Source organism: Schistocerca piceifrons, chromosome X, assembly GCF_021461385.2.
Source record: "Schistocerca piceifrons isolate TAMUIC-IGC-003096 chromosome X, iqSchPice1.1, whole genome shotgun sequence".
Classification (NCBI taxonomy): Eukaryota; Metazoa; Arthropoda; class Insecta; order Orthoptera; family Acrididae; genus Schistocerca; species Schistocerca piceifrons.
In genome coordinates this window covers 257,990,313-258,013,719 of record NC_060149.1, presented here as the reverse complement: position 1 = coordinate 258,013,719, position 23,407 = coordinate 257,990,313, and the positions used below count along the sequence as shown (strand labels likewise).

At 39.7% G+C, this 23,407-nt stretch overlaps 1 protein-coding gene across 2 annotated transcripts in view; it reads left to right on the top strand.

The window, feature by feature from the left end:
• Positions 1-23,407, top strand: part of LOC124721969 (uncharacterized protein KIAA2013 homolog) — a 168,648-nt gene that overhangs the window by 88,240 nt on the left and 57,001 nt on the right. For both annotated transcript variants that reach the window (XM_047247139.1, XM_047247140.1), the window contains 4 exons: positions 11,144-11,267; positions 14,322-14,438; positions 14,526-14,788; positions 21,724-21,811. In XM_047247139.1, the coding sequence (XP_047103095.1) occupies positions 11,144-11,267; positions 14,322-14,438; positions 14,526-14,788; positions 21,724-21,811 (592 nt within the window). The remainder of the gene's footprint in view (positions 1-11,143; positions 11,268-14,321; positions 14,439-14,525; positions 14,789-21,723; positions 21,812-23,407) is intronic.

Sequence of the window (23,407 nt, the reverse complement as noted above, 5' to 3'; positions counted from 1 at the left end):
TGAGCGTCTCTCCTGCAGAGTCTTCCACTGGAATTTATCTGTCATCTCCGTAACGCTTTCGCGATTACTAAATGATCCAGTAACGAAGTGCACTGCTCTCCGTTGGATCTTCTCTATATCTTCTATCAACCCTATGTGGTATGGATCCCACACTGGTGAGCAATATTCAAGCAGTGGGCGAACAAGTGTATTGTAACCTTCTTCCTTTGTTTTCGGACTGCATTTCCTTAGGATTCTTCCAATGAATCTCAGTCTGGCATCTGCTTTACCAACAATCAACTTTATATGATGATTCCATTTTAAATCACTTCTAATGCCTACTCCCAGGTAATTTATGGAATTAACTGCTTCCAGTTGCTGACCTGCTATATAGTAGCTAAATGATAAGGGATCTTTGTTTCTATGTATCCGCAGCACATTACACATGTCTACATTGAGATTCAATTGCCATTCCCTGCACCATGCGTCAATTCGCTGCAGATCCTCCTGCATTTCAGTACAATTTTCCATTGTTACGACCTCTTGATATACTATGGCATCATCCGCAAAAAGCCTCAGTGAACTACTTTCAGTCAAAGAAAACTTATCTGCATGGCTTTGACATTTGACTTGACCTGATGAGTTTTTTTTGAGAAGCTTTCCTGACCCATTGTGAAGATTGAACCTTGTTCTCAATATCATAACAGTAGGCCCACATCTCATCATCGATTATGATTATTGTAAGGAACATCTTATTTTCATCTATGCGATCCAAAAGCTCTTCACAGACTGCGAGATGAAGATCTTTCTGGTCTTGACTCATGAGCTGTGGGACGAACTTGCCGACAACACGATGCATTCTGAGATGCTATATCAAGATTTCATGACATGATCCAACTGAAATGCTGCATTCTTCTGCAATCTCTTGGATAGCGTTTGATTGGCACACACAATTTCATTGATGTTCCTGACATGAGCATTGTCAGTGGATGTCGAAATGGGTCCTGAATGAGGATCATCTTTACCTTGTGTCTGGCCATTTTTAAACCATATGAACCATTCGTAACACCAAGTATGGCATAAGCACTCATCATCATTAGGCTTCTTGCCTCATTTGGTGGGTCTCTTTAATGGTTTTCTTGAGTTTCACGCAAAATTTAATGCAGACGCAATGCTCCTCTAACTCTGCCATCTTGAAATTCGCAAACTGTGCAACACAACGTTCTACTCAGTACAGCACTGAGCAACAACCAACAGATATACAACAATGAAACTTCTGGCAGTTACACATTATACACAGGCATGTGCAGGGATGCTAACTGCATTTCACTGCAACTCACCATTTATGTGAAATTACGAATGTTCTAGAACTTTCTGAACAGATCTTGCATTCCTGGAATGAAGTGCTAGAAAGATCATGCCTTGTAACATCTTCTCCAGTTCTAGCTTAGTACGACAAGAATGTGAAGACAGAACTTTACACTGGCACGGTTTTGGGATAGGGGCAGTTTTAGCGCATATTCAGGAAGGTGCTGAAAAGGTGGTAGATTACACTCCAAGTCCGAGAGGAAGTACTCTATAACTGAGAAACAGTGCCTTGCAGTTGTATGGCCCCTCAACAAGTTCTGGCTCATTTATTTGGCAAACAATTCAGTGTTGTGGTGGACCATTATTCTCTGTGCTGGCTAACTAGCTTGAAGGACCCATTTTGTTGATTAGCAAGATGGGCACTGAGGCTTCAGAAGTACAATGTCACAATGATATACAAAAATGGATGCCAACACAAGGACACTGACTGCCTTTCAAGGAATCCTATGGTGGTACACAGCAACATGGATAAAATCTAAGCCATGGCTGCATTAAATGACATTGCTGCTGAACAGATGGAAGATCCAACATTGCTGAAAACCATAGAAGCCTTGAAGAATGAAGAACCAACCAAAGGAGTATTCCAGTTAATAAATGGAACATTGTGAAAAGGAATTATGAATGGGGGTGGAAATGATTGCTCATCATCTCAGCTCATCTGTGGCCAGCAGTCCTGAAGTATTTCCTCAGCACTCCAACATTTGGTCACCTGGGATTCATGAAGACTCTAGACCAAGTCAGATTCAAGAATCACTGGTCAGGTCTCTACCAATCCATTAGACACTGTGTGAACCACTGTAATGAATTCCAATGAGGGTAAATACCTCTGGGGCTTCTGGTACAAATCCTGCCTGCAGCAGTGTACATTCTACCACATTGGACTCGACCTCTTGGGAAGGTTCTGGAATTTATGGACAATAGTCTGCTCTGACTACCTCACCAGCTGCGATGTCACAAAAAGCTGTGCCAACTTCCAAAGCTCCAGAAATTGCAAAGTTCCTGGTATACAACATCTTTTGAAGTGCTGAGTACCATGTGTGATGGTCTCTAAAGGGAAAAGTTTTTCTGTCAAGTTTTTCTGTAATATCACAGATAATTTCACATTGTGATATCACGGATAGGATGACAACTGCCTACCACCCACAGATGAAAGAGCTCACAGAACACTTTAATAAGACATTTGCAGGTATGCTCTTGATGTACATTGATGTTGAACAGAGAGATTGGGTTACAATACTCCCCTTTGTGACATTTGCATACAACACAGTGAAGCAAGACACTAAAGTCCTGACCCCATTCTTCCTGCTCCATAGTCGTGTGGCTGAAATGACAGTGGATACACTTGTTCATGTTTCACCTCATCACCAAGATCAAAGAAGCAAAACAGGCTGGCTTGCATATGAACCATGGACACCCAGGAGAAAGACCAAGAGCACTATAATGTCAAGCACTGGCCAGTCAGATGCAGCCCAGGAGACATGGTATGGATAATTACACCTGTGAGGGAAGTCGGACTATCGAAGAACTTATTGAAGTACTTATTAAAGAACTGCTTTGGGTTTTATCATATCCTTTATCGTTTGTTGAATGTGACATACGTATTTGAGGATTATGACCCTTCATCAAGAAGACAAAAGTGCGGAGACATTGTCCATGTCCTTTGTACGAAGAGGTGCAAATTGATGATGAGAGGCTCAAGGAAACAGAAGACCCACTCGACAATCATGAAGCTTCAATGGGAGGGGATATCTTCGATGCTTACCACAGTGAAGAGGATATAAAAACACAACCAGGATGTGAGGATCCACAACTGTCACCAACAGAGTACCTTTTACAAGATCAAGATCCAAGGTGGTGGTGTAGACTCCAGGGACAACTTCGAAACAACTGGTCACTGTTTCAGCAGGAAATGGCCCAATACTGTGACCTGTGGTGGATGCATTGTAGCATAGCACTTAGCACCATTGGCCGGCATGGTGTGGGTAGTCAGTTCAATCCTGACTGTTGGCAATTATTTGTTGTTTAGTATTTATTTTTTCTGGAAAATTCGTGAAACATCTTATGTTTGTTTATTTTGTAATATTCAATGTGTGTTTAAATAGCATCATTCTAGAATATTGGATGTTTGTATAAATAGCAGCAGGTCCACCCACAAGGTTGATTCTGTTCCACTTGTGAATTGGTATTTGTAGTGAACATGCTTTCAGTTCTTGGGTGTGACTGTGACATGACAGTATTACAAGTGCAGTTGGACTCACTTTAAACAAAAATGATTCACTCCAAGTGAAATTAGTAAGATGCAGCTTTCTATATGGATGTTGCTACAGGAAATATTTCCTTTTCTAGAGTCTTGTGGTTGTTCCCTCCAGCTTCACTTCCAGGAAAATGGATTCTGATGATTCTGTAGCAATTCTCATTTCTGTTGTAGTGAAATGTGGTATCTTTGTTATGATTTCAATTTGGTCTCAGAATGTGAACATTTTGGCTGTTTCTGTAAAATCCTTCTTACTCTCTGAATATTATTGATTAACAGTAACTGTTGACTGTTGTTAGTTACATAGCTTTTTCAAGGTGAACACTTTTCTATGCCCTGAAGTATTGCAGCTTGAAGGAGTGAAAGTATTTTTAGACTTGTCATCATACACAAGTGCTTTAATTTCTGTCTTCAATTTGGAACTGTCTTGTGCAAATGATTTCTCAACACTTCTTATCTGAAATATTACATACACCATATTTAATTTACTTCATTTCATAACTGTAAGTTAAATCTTTATCCTTCTCTTAATATTGTAATTATGTATTTAAATACTTAGTAACTGGGAATTTCTTTGGTCTTTGTTATTTAACTAAAGCATGGGGCCGCAAACAGTGAAAGAAATAATGTATTTTTTTTCTTTTACTATACAACAGTCATTCATTTTATAAATACAGCAAGTGATTGTCATCAGGTATAAAGAAATAAAAAGGATCATTTTTCAACTGCAGCCACTTCAAAATGATAATATATAGTATTTTTCAAGATATACTACCTGTGATGTCATTTGGAGAAGTTTACATTACATGTGCATCTAGTGCCCAGTAAAAAAAATTCTGAAATGAGTGAAAACAAATTTTGTATTAAATGGAATGTTCCTCATTTCATTGGTGCTGTCAATAGGAAACACATTCAGTTTGTAGTGTCTCCCAAACTGGTTCTAATATATTTTTATACCAAATTTTTGTATTGTTTTTCTGTCTTTGGAAGATGCTGATTTCTAAATTATTTAAGTGGGTACGATAAAAATGTAGTTCGCCTCACTGTCGGAGACAGAGTGTTTCCCTTTGGATCTCATTTGTTTAGACCATATCTGTATGATCAAACTCATGGCAAGAACCACAAAAAGGTATCTGACTTCCTTCTGAGTGGAGCTTGAAACGTTTCTGAAAATGAATTTAGTATTTTAGTGTGGTAGTAATAAATTTTTGGATGTAGGTATAAAGGGGTCAACTCTTTGCTGCTTGTAAATTTTATGAGAATTGGAGGTAATGTATTATTTGAAACATTCAAAGTGAGAGAACATTTCATGAATATGGTAATTTGCCAGCTGTCTCAGCAAATTAGCATCTTGCCAGCAGTAATATATATAAAGAAAAATATCTTAAGTCATGCAATTACTGGTATGATTTTTTTTGTGTAGGTAACAGAATGTCATTCTTCACACTATCTAAAAACATTAGAAAACTTTAAAAGCTTATGTAGTTGCTTCATTATTGTTCATATATCTCCACAAATATTGTCTCTCTATTGATTGATGATTCCAGTGGTTTGGAAGCTTATTAAGATGATCACACAATTTTTTATAATTTTGCACAAGAGTGATAAGTCTTCCACCATTCATTGCGCTTGTTACTTAATGCCCGCACCACTAGTAAATGTTGACATTTACGAGGGCAGTTCAATAAGTAATGCAACACATTTTTTTTTCTGAAACGGGTTGTTTTATTCAGCATTGAAATACACCAGGTTATTCCCCAATCTTTTAGCTACACAACACTATTTTTCAACGTAATCTCCATTCAATGCTACGGCCTTACGCCATCTTGAAATGAGGGCCTGTATGCCTGCACGGTACCATTCCACTGGTCGATGTCGGAGCCAACGTCGTACTGCATCAATAACTTCTTCATCATCCGCGTAGTGCCTCCCACGGATTGCGTCCTTCATTGGGCCAAACATATGGAAATCCGACGGTGCGAGATCGGGGCTGTAGGGCGCATGAGGAAGAACAGTCCACTGAAGTTTTGTGAGCTCCTCTCGGGTGTGAAGACTTGTGTGAGGTCTTGCGTTGTCATGAAGAAGGAGAAGTTCGTTCAGATTTTTGTGCCTACGAACACGCTGAAGTCGTTTCTTCAATTTCTGAAGAGTAGCACAATACACTTCAGAGTTGATCGTTTGACCATGGGGAAAGACATCGAACAGAATAACCCCTTCAGCGTCCCAGAAGACTGTAACCATGACTTTACCGGCTGAGGGTATGGCTTTAAATTTTTTCTTGGTAGGGGAGTGGGTGTGGCGCCACTCCATTCATTGCCGTTTTGTTTCAGGTTCGAAGTGATGAACCCATGTTTCATCGCCTGTAACAATCTTTGACAAGAAATTGTCACCTTCAGCCACATGACGAGCAAGCAATTCCGCACAGATGGTTCTCCTTTGCTCTTTATGGTGTTCGGTTAGACAACGGGGGAGCCAGCGGGAACAAACCTTTGAATATCCCAACTGGTGAACAATTGTGACAGCACTACCAACAGAGATGTCAAGTTGAGCACTGAGTTGTTTGATGGTGATCCGTCGATCATCTCGAACGAGTGTGTTCACACGCTCCGCCATTGCAGGAGTCACAGCTGTGCACGGCCGGCCCGCACGCGGGAGATCAGACAGTCTTGCTTGACCTTGCGGCGATGATGACACACGCTTTGCCCAACGACTCACCGTGCTTTTGTCCACTGCCAGATCACCGTAGACATTCTGCAAGCGCCTATGAATATCTGAGATGCCCTGGTTTTCCGCCAAAAGAAACTCGATCACTGCCTGTTGTTTGCAACGCACATCCGTTACAGACGCCATTTTAACAGCTCCGTACAGCGCTGCCACCTGTCGGAAGTCAATGAAACTATACGAGACGAAGCGGGAATGTTTGAAAATATTCCACAAGAAATTTCCGGTTTTTTCAACCAAAATTGGCCGAGAAAAAAAATGTGTTGCATTACTTATTGAACTGCCCTCGTAATTTTTGTCCTGTTGTTTGGCTGTGACTTTACCCTTACTAGATACATGTACCAAATGCATTTCCTCCTTGATAATACTGTCCAAATTTTCTCTGCTGTTTGGCTCTCATAACTCAGCCAAGTGAATGCCTTCCACCTGTAATCTCAGCAGAGAATATGATAATGCAGTTTGTGCAGCTCTTGCAGGACACTCCAGTGGATGTGCACATCTCTCCAGAAGAGATTGGATTGGATTGGATTGGATTGTTTGGGGGAGGAGACCAGACAGCGAGGTCATCGGTCTCATCGGTTTTAGGGAAGAACGGGGAAGGAACTCGGCTGTGCCCTTTCAAAGGAACCATCCCGGCATTTGCCTGGAACGATTTAGGGAAATCACGGAAAACCTAAATTAGGATGGCCGGACGCGGGATTGAACCGTCGTCTCCAGAAGAGAAGTGGAGACATTGGCTAGTACTGATTACACTTTCTCAAATCTGTTATAATGATTGCTGTGCAGCAGTATGTGTATTTCAGTAATTACCACCCCATCTGTTTATCGTATTTGTAATATAAAACCTGTTCTGGCATTGAATGTGTTGTTACTTGTCTCGCCATATACGTGTATACCTCTGTACTGTTGTGACATGGGTTTGTTAAAATATTTCACAGCCAACATTGACTTCTTTAATGATCTTCAATTTAATGACATCCTAACCCATACAAAGTAGGTTTACACTGCCTACATTGTCTATACACCCAATATGTGTTAGTGAACTGTGCAGTTCTCATTCCTACGAGTATCTCCTCCCCAAATTTGCTTTCTGTACCTTCATAAATTTATCTAATACAGGCTTATTGCCAGCAAGAAGGAGAAGCTAATCATGAAAAAACTCATGCCATACATATCAATTAGTATAAACACAAGCCACCATTTTTTAAAGCCTGAGTCTGACTCCAGAAAAGCATTCACTGATGATGAATGAATGTAAGTAGATAAAAAGGAAAGAAGATTAAGGTTTAACGTTCTGTTTATGAGAAGATCATGAAATATGTAGCGCATGTAGCACAAGCTCACTTAGACAGAATGTGGAGGGTCTTGGCTGTGTCTTTTTCAAGAGCAGCATTCCAGCATTTACCTTAAGCGATTTAGGGGAACTACATACACTCCTGGAAATTGAAATAAGAACACCGTGAATTCATTGTCCCAGGAACGGGAAACTTTATTGACACATTCCTGGGGTCAGATACATCACATGATCACACTGACAGAACCACAGGCACATAGACACAGGCAACAGAGCATGCACAATGTCGGCACTAGTACAGTGTATATCCACCTTTCGCAGCAATGCAGGCTGCTATTCTCCCATGGAGACGATCGTAGAGATGCTGGATGTAGTCCTGTGGAACGGCTTGCCATGCCATTTCCACCTGGCGCCTCAGTTGGACCAGCGTTCGTGCTGGACGTGCAGACCGCGTGAGACGACGCTTCATCCAGTCCCAAACATGCTCAATGGGGGACAGATCCGGAGATCTTGCTGGCCAGGGTAGTTGACTTACACCTTCTAGAGCACGTTGGGTGGCACGGGATACATGCGGACGTGCATTGTCCTGTTGGAACAGCAAGTTCCCTTGCCGGTCTAGGAATGGTAGAACGATGGGTTCGATGACGGTTTGGATGTACCGTGCACTATTCAGTGTCCCCTCGACGATCACCAGTGGTGTACGGCCAGTGTAGGAGATCACTCCCCACACCATGATGCCGGGTGTTGGCCCTGTGTGCCTCGGTCGTATGCAGTCCTGATTGTGGCGCTCACCTGCACGGCGCCAAACACGCATACGACCATCATTGGCACCAAGGCAGAAGCGACTCTCATCGCTGAAGACGACACGTCTCCATTCGTCCCTCCATTCACGCCTGTAGCGACACCACTGGAGGCGGGCTGCACGATGTTGGGGCGTGAGCGGAAGACGGCCTAACGGTGTGCGGGACCGTAGCCCAGCTTCATGGAGACGGTTGCGAATGGTCCTCGCCGATACCCCAGGAGCAACAGTGTCCCTAATTTGCTGGGAAGTGGCGGTGCGGTCCCCTACGGCACTGCGTAGGATCCTACGGTCTTGGCGTGCATCCGTGCGTCGCTGCGGTCCGGTCCCAGGTCGACGGGCACGTGCACCTTCCGCCGACCACTGGCGACAACATCGATGTACTGTGGAGACCTCACGCCCCACGTGTTGAGCAATTCGGCGGTACGTCCACCCGGCCTCCCGCATGCCCACTATACCCCCTCGCTCAAAGTCCGTCAACTGCACATACGGTTCACGTCCACGCTGTCGCGGCATGCTACCAGTGTTAAAGACTGCGATGGAGCTCCGTATGCCACGGCAAACTGGCTGACACTGACGGCGGCGGTGCACAAATGCTGCGCAGCTAGCGCCATTCGACGGCCAACACCGCGGTTCCTGGCGTGTCCGCTGTGCCGTGCGTGTGATCATTGCTTGTACAGCCCTCTCGCAGTGTCCGGAGCAAGTATGGTGGGTCTGACACACCGGTGTCAATGTGTTCTTTTTTCCATTTCCAGGAGTGTATAGCAGAATCCTAAATGGCCAGATGTATATTTGAACACTGCTCCTCCTGACTTCTAGTTCAGTGCTTTGACCACCAAGTCACCCCACAAACTCATTGACAGACAATATCTCCTCACAGAACATATTATGCATCAGCTCAGTTACTAATAAATTCATCACTCACATCATTCATTGTGTTTTTGCAACAACAATTCTTCGGAAGCCCCCATACAGAAATTCATTTATTAGTAAATACTTGGCTCATAAAATCCTCTGGATTGTAACTTCTACCATATGCACAATATGTATACATATTCCTGTTTAAACCCTCCTTTCTTCTTATCAGTTATATGGATCCTGTTGTGCCTGCCTAAATCATCCACCACATTTATCATTATAAGATGTCAGTTGTAATTCTGTGCACCTCTCTTTTGATTTAGAGTTGTGAGTGGTTTTTTTTCCCTTATGCTTATGATCCTCTACCATCTACATGCTTGTCTATCTTTTTTTATTTATGAGTGAAATGTCTTGGCTCCAGTGCCAGTAAACCCTTAATTCTTTAAAGAATCAAACTCCCATGTATAAAACAGCTTCAAACATATGATTACTTTACAAATGAGTTAATGTGTTAAATATTCGACATTAAGCATATAAGCAAGAAAAAGTTTAGAAAAGGTTTGAAATTATGCTTACAGTTTGTTGGTAGTTGCTAAGTGCTCTCATTATGAAACACTAGATGAATGTAGTGTGGGAAATTTGCACTCCATGTTTTTTTCATTCATCTCAATGTTTATTATGTCATATCGCCTGAACTATTTGTTGTACAGTGATATAATATTGCAGATACATTCTGTGGTATATGTGGATACTGTCTGCAAACTGTTGCGATTAGAGTCAATGGTAAAGAAATAATAAATTAAAATGTCACATCTAATGCTGAAGTGCCTGAAAGAAGATCCTTTGAACCATCTTCAGACTATTTCCCTACTGTTCCACACCCTAACAGTGCATGGGAAAAATGAACACTTAAATCTTATTTTGTTGCAATGATCTTTTATCCCTATCTAGGTTGGTGACAGTGAAGTATTTTCACATTGAGAAGAGGGAGTTACTGACTGAAATTTTGTGAAGAGATCTTGCTACAATGAAATACGCCTTTGTTTTAATGATTAACACCCCAACACATGTGGTATATCTGTGACACTCTCTTTCCTATTCTTCTGCCCTTCTTTGGACTTTTTCGAAGTCCTCCATCAATCCTATCTTGTAAGGATCCGATACTGCACTACAGTACTCTGGCAGAGGATGAACAAGTGTAGTGTAGGCAGTCTCTTTAGTACACCTTTTGCATCTTCTAAGCATTCTGCCAATAAAACATTGTCTTTAGTTTACCTTACCCACAACACTATGTGGTCATTCCAATTTAAGTTGTTCATAATAGTAATTCCTAGGTATTTAGTTGACAGCATTTATATTTGTGTGATGTATTATGTAAGCGAAATTTAACGGATTTCTATTCATACTCATGTAGATAACCTCACACTTTTACTTATTCAGAGAGAGTTGCCACTTTCCCCACCATAGAGGTATTGTGTCTAGGTTATTTTGTAATTGGTATTGAATTTCTGATGACTTTACTGGATGGTAAATGACAGTGAAAATGTAGTAAGCAATGAACTTTTCTCCTTTCGTCAGGTCCTTGGATGGTTGCTTAGTAATTATAGATATAGAGATTAATTCAGTTTTTAATATTAGACATGTCCATCATTGATTTATTTAACAAGAGCTACATCTTTTGTCTATAACATTTTCATGTCATTGTGTTGTAATAAGATAGATTGTTATCTTTCAGCTAATGTAAATCCCATTTCTATCAATCAATAAAAAATGTAATCTTGCACAATCATTTTATGCAGTGAGTTATGTCACTTGGCAATTTTTGTTAACTAGTTGAACTGTGAAAGTAACTGTTTGTTCTCTTTTTCAGATTTTCAAATGGAAAAGAAAACTTCAGATTTCAAGTTGTAACTGGAATGGTCGAAGTATCTTCCAAAACTGCTAATGTAATGGGTGTTTCAATTGTATCAAAGTCAATCCCACAGAATGTTGAGGTATTATCATACTATTGTTTTTCCTCCCCCTTGTAGTTTAACTTTTTTGATGAAACACAAGGGCTATCTTTTTTATTTTTTCAAGGAATGATCTGTTGTGAAATGGAAACTACAGTGAAGATCAAAAATTTTTTATTTGCAACATTTAACTATACCTTCCAGCTACTTTTCTACATAGTCACCACTCCAACTTAGACATTTGTCATTGTGTTGTACCAACTTATCAATATCCTCATTATAGAAAGTAGCTGCCTGTGCTTTTTACCATTTCTCTACACTAGTCTGCAGCTCATAGTCTGTGCCAAAATGCTGCTTCATAGCCAGTGGTGCATGTGGGCAGCGAGATGAATATCAGAGGTTGACAAGTCCGGGCAGTTGGTGAGTGATTGGATACTTCCCACTAAATACACTGCATAAGCATCTTTATTGCAACTGCAGTGTTTGGCCAAACAGTGTAATGAAGAAGGACAATGCCTGATGCCTGCATTCCTCTTAGCTTTCTCAGAATTGCCCCTCGCAGACGATTTTCTTGAATCGTCTGATCCACTTGCTGAACAAGATCATTGGTTGATACTCACTTGCTTCCCTGCTGCTTGCATCATGAACATGTGTACATCCTGCTGTGAAGTTCCTGCACCATTGCCACACATTGTTGTCACGCATGACAGTTAGGTTATGTGGACTGCAAGTAATCAGGCAAAATCCTCCAGGATGAAGAAAGCAAATGACAGCACACACTTCACACTTGGTGGGTGGGAGTATTGTTCTAGGCACCTTTAGGTGCTCACTATGCATTCAGAACTGAAAAGTGTGACATATGCTAAAGCTTCATCAGAGTTTCACTGCACATTTAATTTTATGACTGATCAGACCTTGAAAAAATATCCCTTGTATAGTAATAATTTTATAGACAATTGCTTATTAAATTTGTCAAAAGAATGTTTGGTATTTACAGTCATGATCAGTGTATGAGAAAAAGGTGAATATGCTATTTCACATGTCATGGAATTTTTGTTGCTGACATAATGATCATTATTCTTCCTGCATAAAGTCTCAGTTCAGTATTAGCTGGACTATGTGACAGAATTTGCCTCAAGAAGAGTTTTCCATGTTAAGGGAAATGGATATTTAATGTAGGTCCAGTTCTTACAACCTAGCAGAATAAGATGTTTATGTAGAAAACGTACAGTGTGAAAGAAAATACTGATTGATTTGAACATTCAGCTGATAGATTACTTGTAACTGAACTGTGGCAGAATTTAGTAAAGTTGGTCATTACCTTAATGTATTATTTTGGCAGCTTTCCTGGTTTCCTCCTTCAAGTGTTGAGCATAGATTTCATTGCTTGCTGTTCAGGCTACAAACAGCAAGCAAGGAAATCACCCCAAGACAATTAGGGAAGCTGTAGAAATAATGTGTAAATGAAATGACCAATTGGCTGCAAACCAAAACTAGTAATTTATCATGTGATTTATTCGTTTCTGTATTGGTGTGCTGAATCTTGTCCTCCTTTATTTTCTTTCTAGTCCAGTATACTTTCTCTAATGCCCAATTAGTGTTGCAAATTCACTGCATGTGCCCATGGAGGTATTGTAGCAGATAAGGTGCGTTAAAAAGATGACATCACTGACATGTTCAGATCCCTTTGGTGTTCAGTGTTGAATTGCAGAACATGATAGTTTATGATACTTGTGAGACTCATCCATGCCATCAGAGACAGGTGCATGGGAAGGGACGGGGACGGGGGTGGCGGCGCCAATGTTCTCATGTGACACCTAAAGTAAATATTAGACTTGTTGGTGAAACTCTTACATTTTGTTCCTTTCCCCTTATGTCCTTCACAGTTGAAACAGATTAAAAGATCCTATTCCAGAATCTGTATGCCAGTTTTAATTTACATTTTCACCAGCTACTCAAGATGTACCAACATCACATTTAATCAAATTTACAGCATATTCCTATTTTGTATTTACTTTGGTTTAAACTCTTACTATATGGTGAAATTACAGTTTATAGTTTCCATAACATTCTTGGCTCTCACAAACTGTTTCAAACAAGATGACTTGGTTTGACATGCTGAGTGAGATGGCACTGTGGTTAAGGCACTGGTCTTACATTTGGGAGGAGTCAATAGACCAGTCATCCAAATGTAGCTTTTCTGTGGTTTCCTTAAACTGAATGAAGTGAGTGATTGGATTGTTCTTTTGGGAAGGGCATAGCCAGCTTCATCCCCTGTTGTGGACCAATCTTCTCTTCTGCCTTGAATTACTCTGTTGTTGAAGACTTTGAGTTTCACTCCCTTTTAATAAAGTGGAACTGGCATTACTTGAATGTATTAAGAGGTATAATCATTGTGTATCAGTTCAGGTAGAACCACCAGTGACCAGCAGTACCATCTGTTGATGTCTTCTTTGGCCCTAGGGCATTTGATACCTGATGTGTGGTGCAGTGGTGTATTGTGACAGTTGCACAGAGTAGTGTAGTTCAAATTGTCCAAATAGGATCTGACAGGGATTTTGAGAAGTCAGATCTTTTAGCCAGTATCGATGGCACATGCACATTGCACTGTGATGGTGATGTTCCAAATCAAGAGCAATAACAATTTTTCAAGAGTGCTGCACACCAGGTCAAAAGACTTGTCAGTGGCAGAATAGTGTGGTGCAGCAGAGGATGCAGTGATTCACTGAGTCCAACAGTCACCATAGTGGAACACTCCTCATGTAACTAGATTAACACTAGTTTATAAACAAAATAAAAAAGTGCTTTCTCTGTACAGTAATAAAATAAGAAAATGTGTTCCAAGGTAATCTTGCATCATTTTGTATTGACATAAATTAAGATAAGAAATGGAGTGTAAGTATTCCCCCCCCCCCCCCCACCCCCCCCTTGTTCTCACAGACTTTTGTTTCATTGCCAATGTCGGGATCTTAATTTTTTGTGTAAAACTGTTTTTCATCTCTTGAAAATATTAGAAATTATAAAATTGTGGTACATAGGAATAGTAGATTTAGTGTTTTTTATGTTCAGTTTATAATGTGAAATAATTTTATGCAGATGAAAGCACGAAGCACGAAGACCATTCAGTGTCTCACAGTAATAAAGTATTCTGAGGCTATAACAAAAGTGGAATATGCAACAAGGAAAGATATTCTTGAGAAGGAAGCATTAAATGTAAGTCCTGTATGATTATAACTAGAGATATATTATATTTCTTGTGTTATTCCATTAAGACTTGTATTCTCTGACTAAAATTTTCAGATAATGGAAAGAGCTGTGGTAAAGCCAGATTTGAAAGATGATCATGTTAATGTGTGGAAACAGTTATGGAGCACTGGTGTCACAATAAGTCAGTCAAAGCACACACAAGCAATTAATGGAGACAAAATTAATGCAACATTCTATTATGTTCTATCTCATGTTGCATCACCATATCATGAAGATGGAACTTCAAAGGAAAAGAAAGCTGAACTGATGAACAGTTTGTTTTATGCAGAAGGATGTTTTGGTGGTCATCACACATTGTAATTACGTTTTATGTATTCTTTCTGTTTGGAGCTGACCTTTTTGTATTTTTATGTACTCAGTTCCTTGGAACTTTTTTTTCCTGTGCTAAAAATCACACTGGACTCTTTTTAGATTACTGTTTGATGTAACTAATTCTCTTTCATTGTATGGAAGCACTAAAAATAAGTATTAACAAGTACAGGTTTACTGACAGTTGTACAAGGTGATTATAATTAAAGTTCCAGTTTCAAAATGCTGTAAAAAAAGAACTTCTCAGAATGATGTCAAATTTGAATGGCATTAAAAATTTGATTAAAATTTTACCCCAGAATGGTACAGAAAGTAGCAGAAACAAGACACTGGATACATGGCTTTTCCTCTGCATCTGAAGCACATGGCGTGACTGTCTCAATACAGAATTGTGTGGTGCTGATAAAGCTCTCTTACAAGAATAGTAACTGCACACTTGTTGCTCTGCAGAAGTTCTGGACACTCAGGGGTATGAAAATAGGCATTGATTTGATGTCTGCCAAGGGTCTAGAGAAAATTATTATATGAAATTTAAAAAGACAGGTTCTTTTGCAGTGTAATGTGGCAGAGGGAGGAAAACAACTGAGCCAACATAAGTAGAAGATGTGACCACAGCATTGCAGGAAGGATCAAGTGGTGGTGTATAAACATATAGTGCACGGGGAATTGCCCAAACTGTGGACATGTCTGTGAGCATGGTGCATAAAATTTTATGAAACATCCTGCATTGCTATCCATACAAAATTATCCGCGGTCAGGAGTTGCTTTGAGCTGTGTAATTTGCCCTAGAATTTCTTGTTCACATGGAAGTGGACAATGAATGACCATGGAATATTTTATGGACAGACAAAGCCCATTTCCCTCTCCAAAGTAATGTCAATATACAGAATTGCAGAATATGGGCAATGCAAAATTCACATGCACTTCAGCCAGTACCACTTCATTCTGCAAAGGTAACTGTGTGGTACAGATTGACAGCATCGTATATCTGAGGGCCATTTTTGAGGAGGTGAGTCCCGTGGGTTCTGTTATGTCTGCTGTCATTGGTAAGTGCTATGAGAGACTTCTGCACACCATTTCAAACCATTCCACAGCTTGAATGTGTGGGTAGGATCATTTTCATGGAAGATGACACTCCTCCTCACATTGCACAGCTGGTGAAGCAGCTGCTGCAGAGACACTTTGGAAATGCTAGAATTATCTGCCATCATTTCCCTACAGCCTGGCCATCCAGTTCACCTGCTTTTAATGCTTATGACATGGCTGTGAGGTTATCTGTAAGATACTGTGTTCAGTGCTCTTATTACAAACGTATTTGAATTGAAGGCATACATTGCGTAACACATGCTGAGTATGAGCCCTGAGATACACCAGTCTGCTGTGGAGCATGCTGTTTCTCAATTTCAACTTGGGGTAGAAAACAGTGGACCGCATATTGAACACGTATTGCGCCAATTAAACATAGATTTCATGGTTGGTTTTTACATAGTTTTTGGCCTCAGGTCAATTAAAAACATATTTCATTATTGCTCTTTATGCAGCTTTTGGCCTCAAAACAATTAAAAGCTAATGCCATTGTTGCTTTATATGCAGTTTTTGCCTCCAGGAGAATTAAAAACCAGTTTTTCCCATCAGATGTGGTACAACCTCACCATGATAGATTGGCTTACCTAACTAACAGTGCAACAAGTGTTGAATGCCAAACTCGTTTGTTCATGCACATTGCACAGTACAATTGGTGTGATATTGCGTTTCATCTGCCATTTGTAGCTGAACCCATTTACATTATGATGCTTACAGCACCATCTAGTGGTAAAATTTCCATTCCGCCCCTCCCATAGTGTTGTTTCCTTCCTTGATAATATTCCATTCAAATTTGACATCATTCTGACCAGTTGTTTCCTTTGTACAGTGTTATGAAAAGCGAAGCATCCTGTATACAGTGTACTTCTGAGTACATAAGAGTACAGTAGAATATGACAAGGTTGATGACTGACAGTGGAAAATGTACAAAATGATGGCAGCGTTGTTGGAAAGATTTATAGTGAACAAAGAATAAAATGTTTAAAATGTTGAGGAACATCTATGAGTAAACCCAGAGAATACGTAGATTTCGCCAATGTTGTGGCCCACAAATTGTCATAAGGGGCAAACAGGTACGAAATTAAAGTTGGCATATTCATGGACAATCATTATAACACACCAGAGAATGAATGACAAACAAGGTCAAAATAGAAGTTAGACAAATCCACACGAGGCCAGTCCCTTCGTCAAGTTTGGTGGATAAGGAACATACTGAGTATGGAACCTTTGCCTTTTGCAGGTATATGCTCTACCGACTGCACTATCAAGACACAACTCATGACCCGCCCTTACTGGTTTACTTTCACCAGTACCTCTCTCCTACTTTTCAAACTTCACAGAAGTTGCCTTGCATATCATATGAGACTAGCACTCATGGAAGAACAAATGTTGCAGACAAGTGGCTGAGCCACAGCTTAGGAGGTTGTTTGCAGAGTGACTTATTTTTTCTACTGCATAATGTGGGCTGGTTTGAAACTTCCGGGCAGATGAAAACTTTGTGGCAGACCAGGACTCAAACGTGGAATGTTTGCTTTTCACAGACAAATACTCTACCAACTGAACTCTCGAGACACGACTCAACCTGTCCTGACAGCTTTACTTCTGCCAGTACTTATTTCTTAATTTCCAAATGTCAGCACATGCTCTACTGTAGAGTTAATATTCACTCTGGAAACAATCCTCTGGGCTGTGACTAAGCCATTCCTTCACAATATCCATTTTTCCAGGGTTTTTGTTCCTGTGAGGTATGCAAGATACGCTCTGTGAATTTTGGAAAGTAGAAAAGAGGACTGGTGCAAGCAAATCTGTGGGGACAGGTTGTAAGTTCTGCCTGGTCAGCTCAGGCAGTAGAACATTTGTCCACAATAGGCAAAGGTTACAGGTTTGAGTCCCAGCCTGGCATTCAGTTTTAATTGACCAGGTAGTTTCAGATGAGTACACCTTCACTCTGGAAAAGAGCATACCAAGTGCTGGTGGCCAAAGTTGGCCGTGCTTCTGGCCGCTGTGGAGCTGATGTGTCACTGCCTGATGCTGAACATGCTCTCTCAGGATGAGGTATGGTGAGTTCTAATTCCGAAACGGTGTTGACAGTGTGTATCTTATGCTGCCATGTGCTTACCCCATTTGGGAAACTAGGTCAGAGGTGTTGGGTCATTTGTGTAGTTGGTCTCCCCACTGATGGCTCCAAGTGGAGGTTGTGTCTGTGACTGCATATACTGGCAGCTTTCGAAAACTTAAGGTCATAGCAGCTGTCATTAGGTACGTTCACATGGTCTTTTCTTTCCAATTTTTTTTTCACTGTATGTATCTAGCCTGTCTTCACTGACTCAGTTGACTTCATTGTTCTGTCACTTTTTCTGGGTTGAACGTGAGCTCTTCGCCTATCGACAGTGGAGCCTCTGTGACCATAAGAACTGGTTTCAGGCAGAGGCACTGTGTTGGTTTTAGATGCTTTGGTGGCATCAGAACAGTGTTGCATTTGATGTAAGGGGACAAGTAAAATGGCCTGGGACTGTATGCCAGAAGCACTTCTGTATCATATGGGCCCAATGGGTGCTCGAAGTGTGGATGTGCCATCGTGGATGGCACCTGTGGTGTGATTGCACTGTGTGAAGAGGAACCCAAAAGCATCGGGGTTTTGGATTGCAGAGGTAACACTGCATAGATAGACCCTGCTGTAGGATGATCAAAGCAACAGTGGTTGTGAGTATGGATGCTGTGGTTGCATAGAAACATAGCCCATTGTTGGAGACTGTGAGTGTTCTTCTCTGAGAACCATGAATGAGACCCAGAAATAAATGTTTGTGGTTCATGGGCAGGTGGAATTTATTTTTATATAGGTATATGTGCAACATCTTGATGGCATAGATTGTAATTAAGGCTTCTTTTCTGATTTGGAAATGGTGCTTTTGGGAGGACATCAACATTTTGGAGACAAAATTGATTGGCAGCTTGAACTTGTCAAAGTTTCAATGAGCTATCACTGCTTTCACACCATATTGTGAGGCATCTGTTGCAAGCACTAATTGATTCCCAGTGATGTAAGTCACTAGGAGTGGGAATTACCTCAGTGGATTTTTTAGTTGGTTGATCACTTTGTCACATTATTATATCCTTTGAAAACCAACACACCTCTGTTAGGGCCTGTTTAAGAGATAAAGTATGTCTATATTCTAAAAAATAAATTTACAAGAAAAATTACTTTCCTTAAAAAGCATTGCAGTTCTTTTAAATTTCTGGAATTTGGTAGGTTATCTACGGTAGTGAGATGTTATTTTATAGGTTTGTGCCCTGTTTAGGAAGGAAATGGCCCAAATATCAATATTATTAGAATAAGAACTAAAATTGTTTGAAGTTCAAAAAATTTAAGAATATGTTACAAAAGCTTTGACAGAGGTCATCCAATACTTTGAACAGAATTGCATTTTGTACGATAGTAATAACAACCTTCACTACTGTACCAAAAGGCATGAGCTCATTGGGATCAAATACAGATTTGAGAAGTAGAATTATTTACAACAAATGATGTGACAGAGCGATTTGCTTGTGGATTCCTTTTTAATTCAATAGTGTACTAATTGGAATCAGTTAGTTATTATATGTAAGTAAGGGACTACATGCCAGAAACCTTGGTGGAGAAACCAGAAGACTTTTAAAGTTTTACCATTACAAGAGCTACTGATTAATCTGTGTTTACTTAGAGGTACATTGGTAGCTGTTGTTTGTGCAGTATAATATAGAACATTCTGTGTGTAAGATTTTCCAATTAGGTCTAGTTGACGCATTGTTCATGTCCTTGTGACTATCTTCCATGTCTGCAGCTGATTGATTGCCCCTGCTGTTACAAACTAGAGCGATATGTCTTTCTTTATTACAATATTATGCAAATGAAGTATGTTGATACAGCAATAACTTTTCTCGTGCATTTGGAAGCAATGTGGACAAAGTAGTAAGCTGTGATTGTACCCCCTGCATGTCAACATGGAACAGTCAGAGTTAGAGACCATTGCTGAAAATTATGATGACCAAGGTCAGCGCAGAAAATTGTAGATGGAATTGGTGCTGAATGTGTGTACTGCAGAGAAATTGATCATGCTGCAGCTGCTACCTCTGATATATTCTCGAATTTTTAATTTCCTGCCCATAGCACTCAAATACTACAGTTTTAGTGCTTCACGAGAAACACTGAGCAAGATGGTGCAGTGGTTAGTGCATTGGAGTTGCATTCATTAGGATGACAACGGCCACCCAGATTTATTTTTTCCATGATTTCCCTAAATTGCTCCAGGCATGGCCAATTTCCTTCCCCATCCTTTTCCTTCCTTCCTTCTTTCCTTCCTTCCTTCCTTCCTTCCTTCCTTCCTTCCTTCACAAGAAACTTACAAATCTGAAGCAAAATGAACAAGGACCTCTTACATAAAGGACCATTAATTGGAATATGTTAAAGTGGTATTTGTGAGATTAGATTGGTGATGCATGTCTTATAACTGTCTTGGTTTCTTCTGCTTCAGGTGAAATTCAAAGCTGGTTGCAATTACATGGCTTTTCTTTCAATAGTGTGGTCAGAATAGATCACCAGTTTCATCAAAAGTTAATGTTAAGGAGCTGCTGGCATTTCCCTGTTACTGAAAGAGTTCTTTTATTGCTAAATACCTTCCTGTTTCATATAATTTATGAATATATCATCTTCACCATTTAACTGTCAGGATATAGTGTATATTGAACAACACAAATTACTGTGGTCAAGACTAGAAAGAATAACCATGCATGAATCCAGAAAAGAGCATGATTTCTCACTAACACAGAACACAACCTGGTAGTAGAGCGCAGTGAAACTGGTACACAACAGAAGTTGATGTATAAACGGGCAGTCTGTATAACAAGAAATGAAATTGAACTACGTCAGCACACAGACACATGTGGTCAGGTTTTTCGTCACTTCACTTGGTAACAGGACATCCAAAGCTGACCATTTCAAGAGCTGCAGCAGAGCAGAACTAGTGTCTCTTGATTTCACATGCATCAAAAGACTAAATTTGAAAAACAGAGAAGTTAGAAGTTGCATAGAAGCCAGTCGACAAATTAAGAAATAAAGGAGAGAAAGAATGGAAGTAAAACTAGATATAACTGTTCTTTTTGCATATGATGGTTTTTATCTCAAAGGTGGTGTCTCATTTTGTGTGGTTATTTCTTGCTGACTCAGCTTTGGAAAATGTCAAATAATTTAACTTGTCATTTATTGGAGAAAATTTATCTTAAGAGAACTAGTCAGTTAGTGTGAAAATGTCAGGATAGTCTACAGTAAAAAGACATATTGAGTGGACACATTTGAATAATATCTTACTGAGGTGTATTAGTTCAAATTTTGTGATCACTTTCAAATTCGATACCATTAAACTTCAGTTTCCCTGTGGAATTTGACCAGGTACTAATTGTTTCAAATGTTTACAGCAAAAATATTGTATTGTCATTGGAATATTTGTGTGTGTGTTTTGGGGGGGGGGGGGGGGGAGGGTGTTAATATCATTTGAAGGCATTACAATTTGGCATCAGTGTTCGAATAATTATGATGATTGTAATGTGTTAGAGACCTGTGATCTTGCATGCAATACCTTTGCTTCTCTGTCTTTCGCTCCAGATATGTTAGGAATCCTGCTTTTCTCAAATTATCTCACAATAAAGCAACTACTCACTGTTATTAAACATCAATAAATTTGTAACATTACAACCAGTCTTCCTTTCTTTCTTTTTCTATTTCTTTTCCTACCTTTAGTTTCAAAGAGTGCAGTATTTATGTCAGTGTAATAGTTAGGTAAGTGCACAATAATAACTGTTTTAGGCAAGCGAACAACCTGTGGCAAGGCCTTTCGTCTATAGAAGAAGTGAACACAGCAGTATCTTATTGGTTACTTACACTTGAAAAACAGGTAGGAAATTTTATTTATAATATTTTTCCATTGTGTCTACATACATTTTTCTCATAATAGTGGTAGCCATTGTGAATTGTACACTTTCCTATTTTTCATCTTGTTCTCTCTTTATCTGTTATCCTAGTCATTACTCTACTGATTGTGTCTTTAATTCTACATTTTAATGTAAGTAACCCACCTTCAAGAAAGAATGTGTCAAAAGCATCAGTAATTTTTAGTTACATTGCTAGCTTTTAAATTATTTATTAATAGTTAAAATCTCTAAATCACTGAAAATTTTGGTCTATTCCTTATACCTGCTACTAATAACTGTTAAGATGTAGAGGCTCCTGAAGGCAGCCCAATGTGAACTTGTGACCAGTGAATAAAAACAGTTGTGCTACAACTTCGTTCGAGTTGTAGGCAGTAATTTACTAGCAGAGATACATAAAAGTAGCCCCTGTACTTGATTTTTTACTTGTTCGTAGCTGACTGTATTATGAGCCTCTGTTGGAACTGAGTACAAGTTTGTGTTTTGACTGTTTCCTGTAACGTGTTTAATTTATTTACTTGTCTGTACATGCAACAGCTGAGCTCCCATCTTCCTCTTAACAATTACAGTGTTCCCTAGAAGTTCTGTAGGGGAGGACAGAATCTCATAAAGTAGAAAATAAATTAAAAAAGAAGAAAAATAAAATAAATATATTTGGAAAAAGTACTCATAATCATGTATTGTAGATTGGAGCAGTAGATCTGTATTTGCACTTTTGTGCCTTACACAGAGCTCTATGTCTCTCCATGCCCTCCTTGACATCTTTCAGAGCATCCAAGGAGCTGTGCTTTCAAAGACTTCCTTAACACTTTTGTGCCATTCTTTATTGGTTTTGTTCTGACAAGTCCACATGGGACTTGATTATCCCCCATAATGTGTTGTCTGGTGGCAAAATCTGTGCTTGATAGTGGCCGTTTCAATGGGGCTAGAGATGTTGCTAAGCCATGCCCAATCTGGTAGCCTTGAAATTGGTTGTCAAGGTACGCACACACCTGAATAGTAAAGTTACTGGAGCTCCAGCCACCTGCAAGCACATGTGATCCACAATTTCCTTGTTTTCAAGATGATGTATTAATCATGTTTGCAACAGGTCCAAATAAGAATTTACATTCATATACCCTTCAAGAAATATGGTTCAAACGTTATGGTAACAGTTTGGCCCACACTATAATGTGAAGCATGTCCCTTTTACTTTCTTGCACATAATGGGGAATTTTTCTTATATCAGAAAACCACATTTTTCCCATGTGAATTGTGATGTATGGTACATTCTTTAAAATAATACTCTTGAGTCTGAAACAGCAGTTAGAAATTGTACCAACAAAGCACAGCAGACTGCAACTCACTGCTTCATGTCATTGTCAGGTAACTGATTCCCAAACATCAGTCAAAATACTTTCATTCTCAGATATCTGTAACATGGTCAAGCATTGTTGATTGTGGTACTTGATGTTCAGCTCCTCATTTGTGAATATATGTCATTGGAAATTGCACAACTGATTGAGCAAAAGCAGCACATGTTTCTTCTTTCATTGTCTTATCTCCACTACATGGCCTGTCTT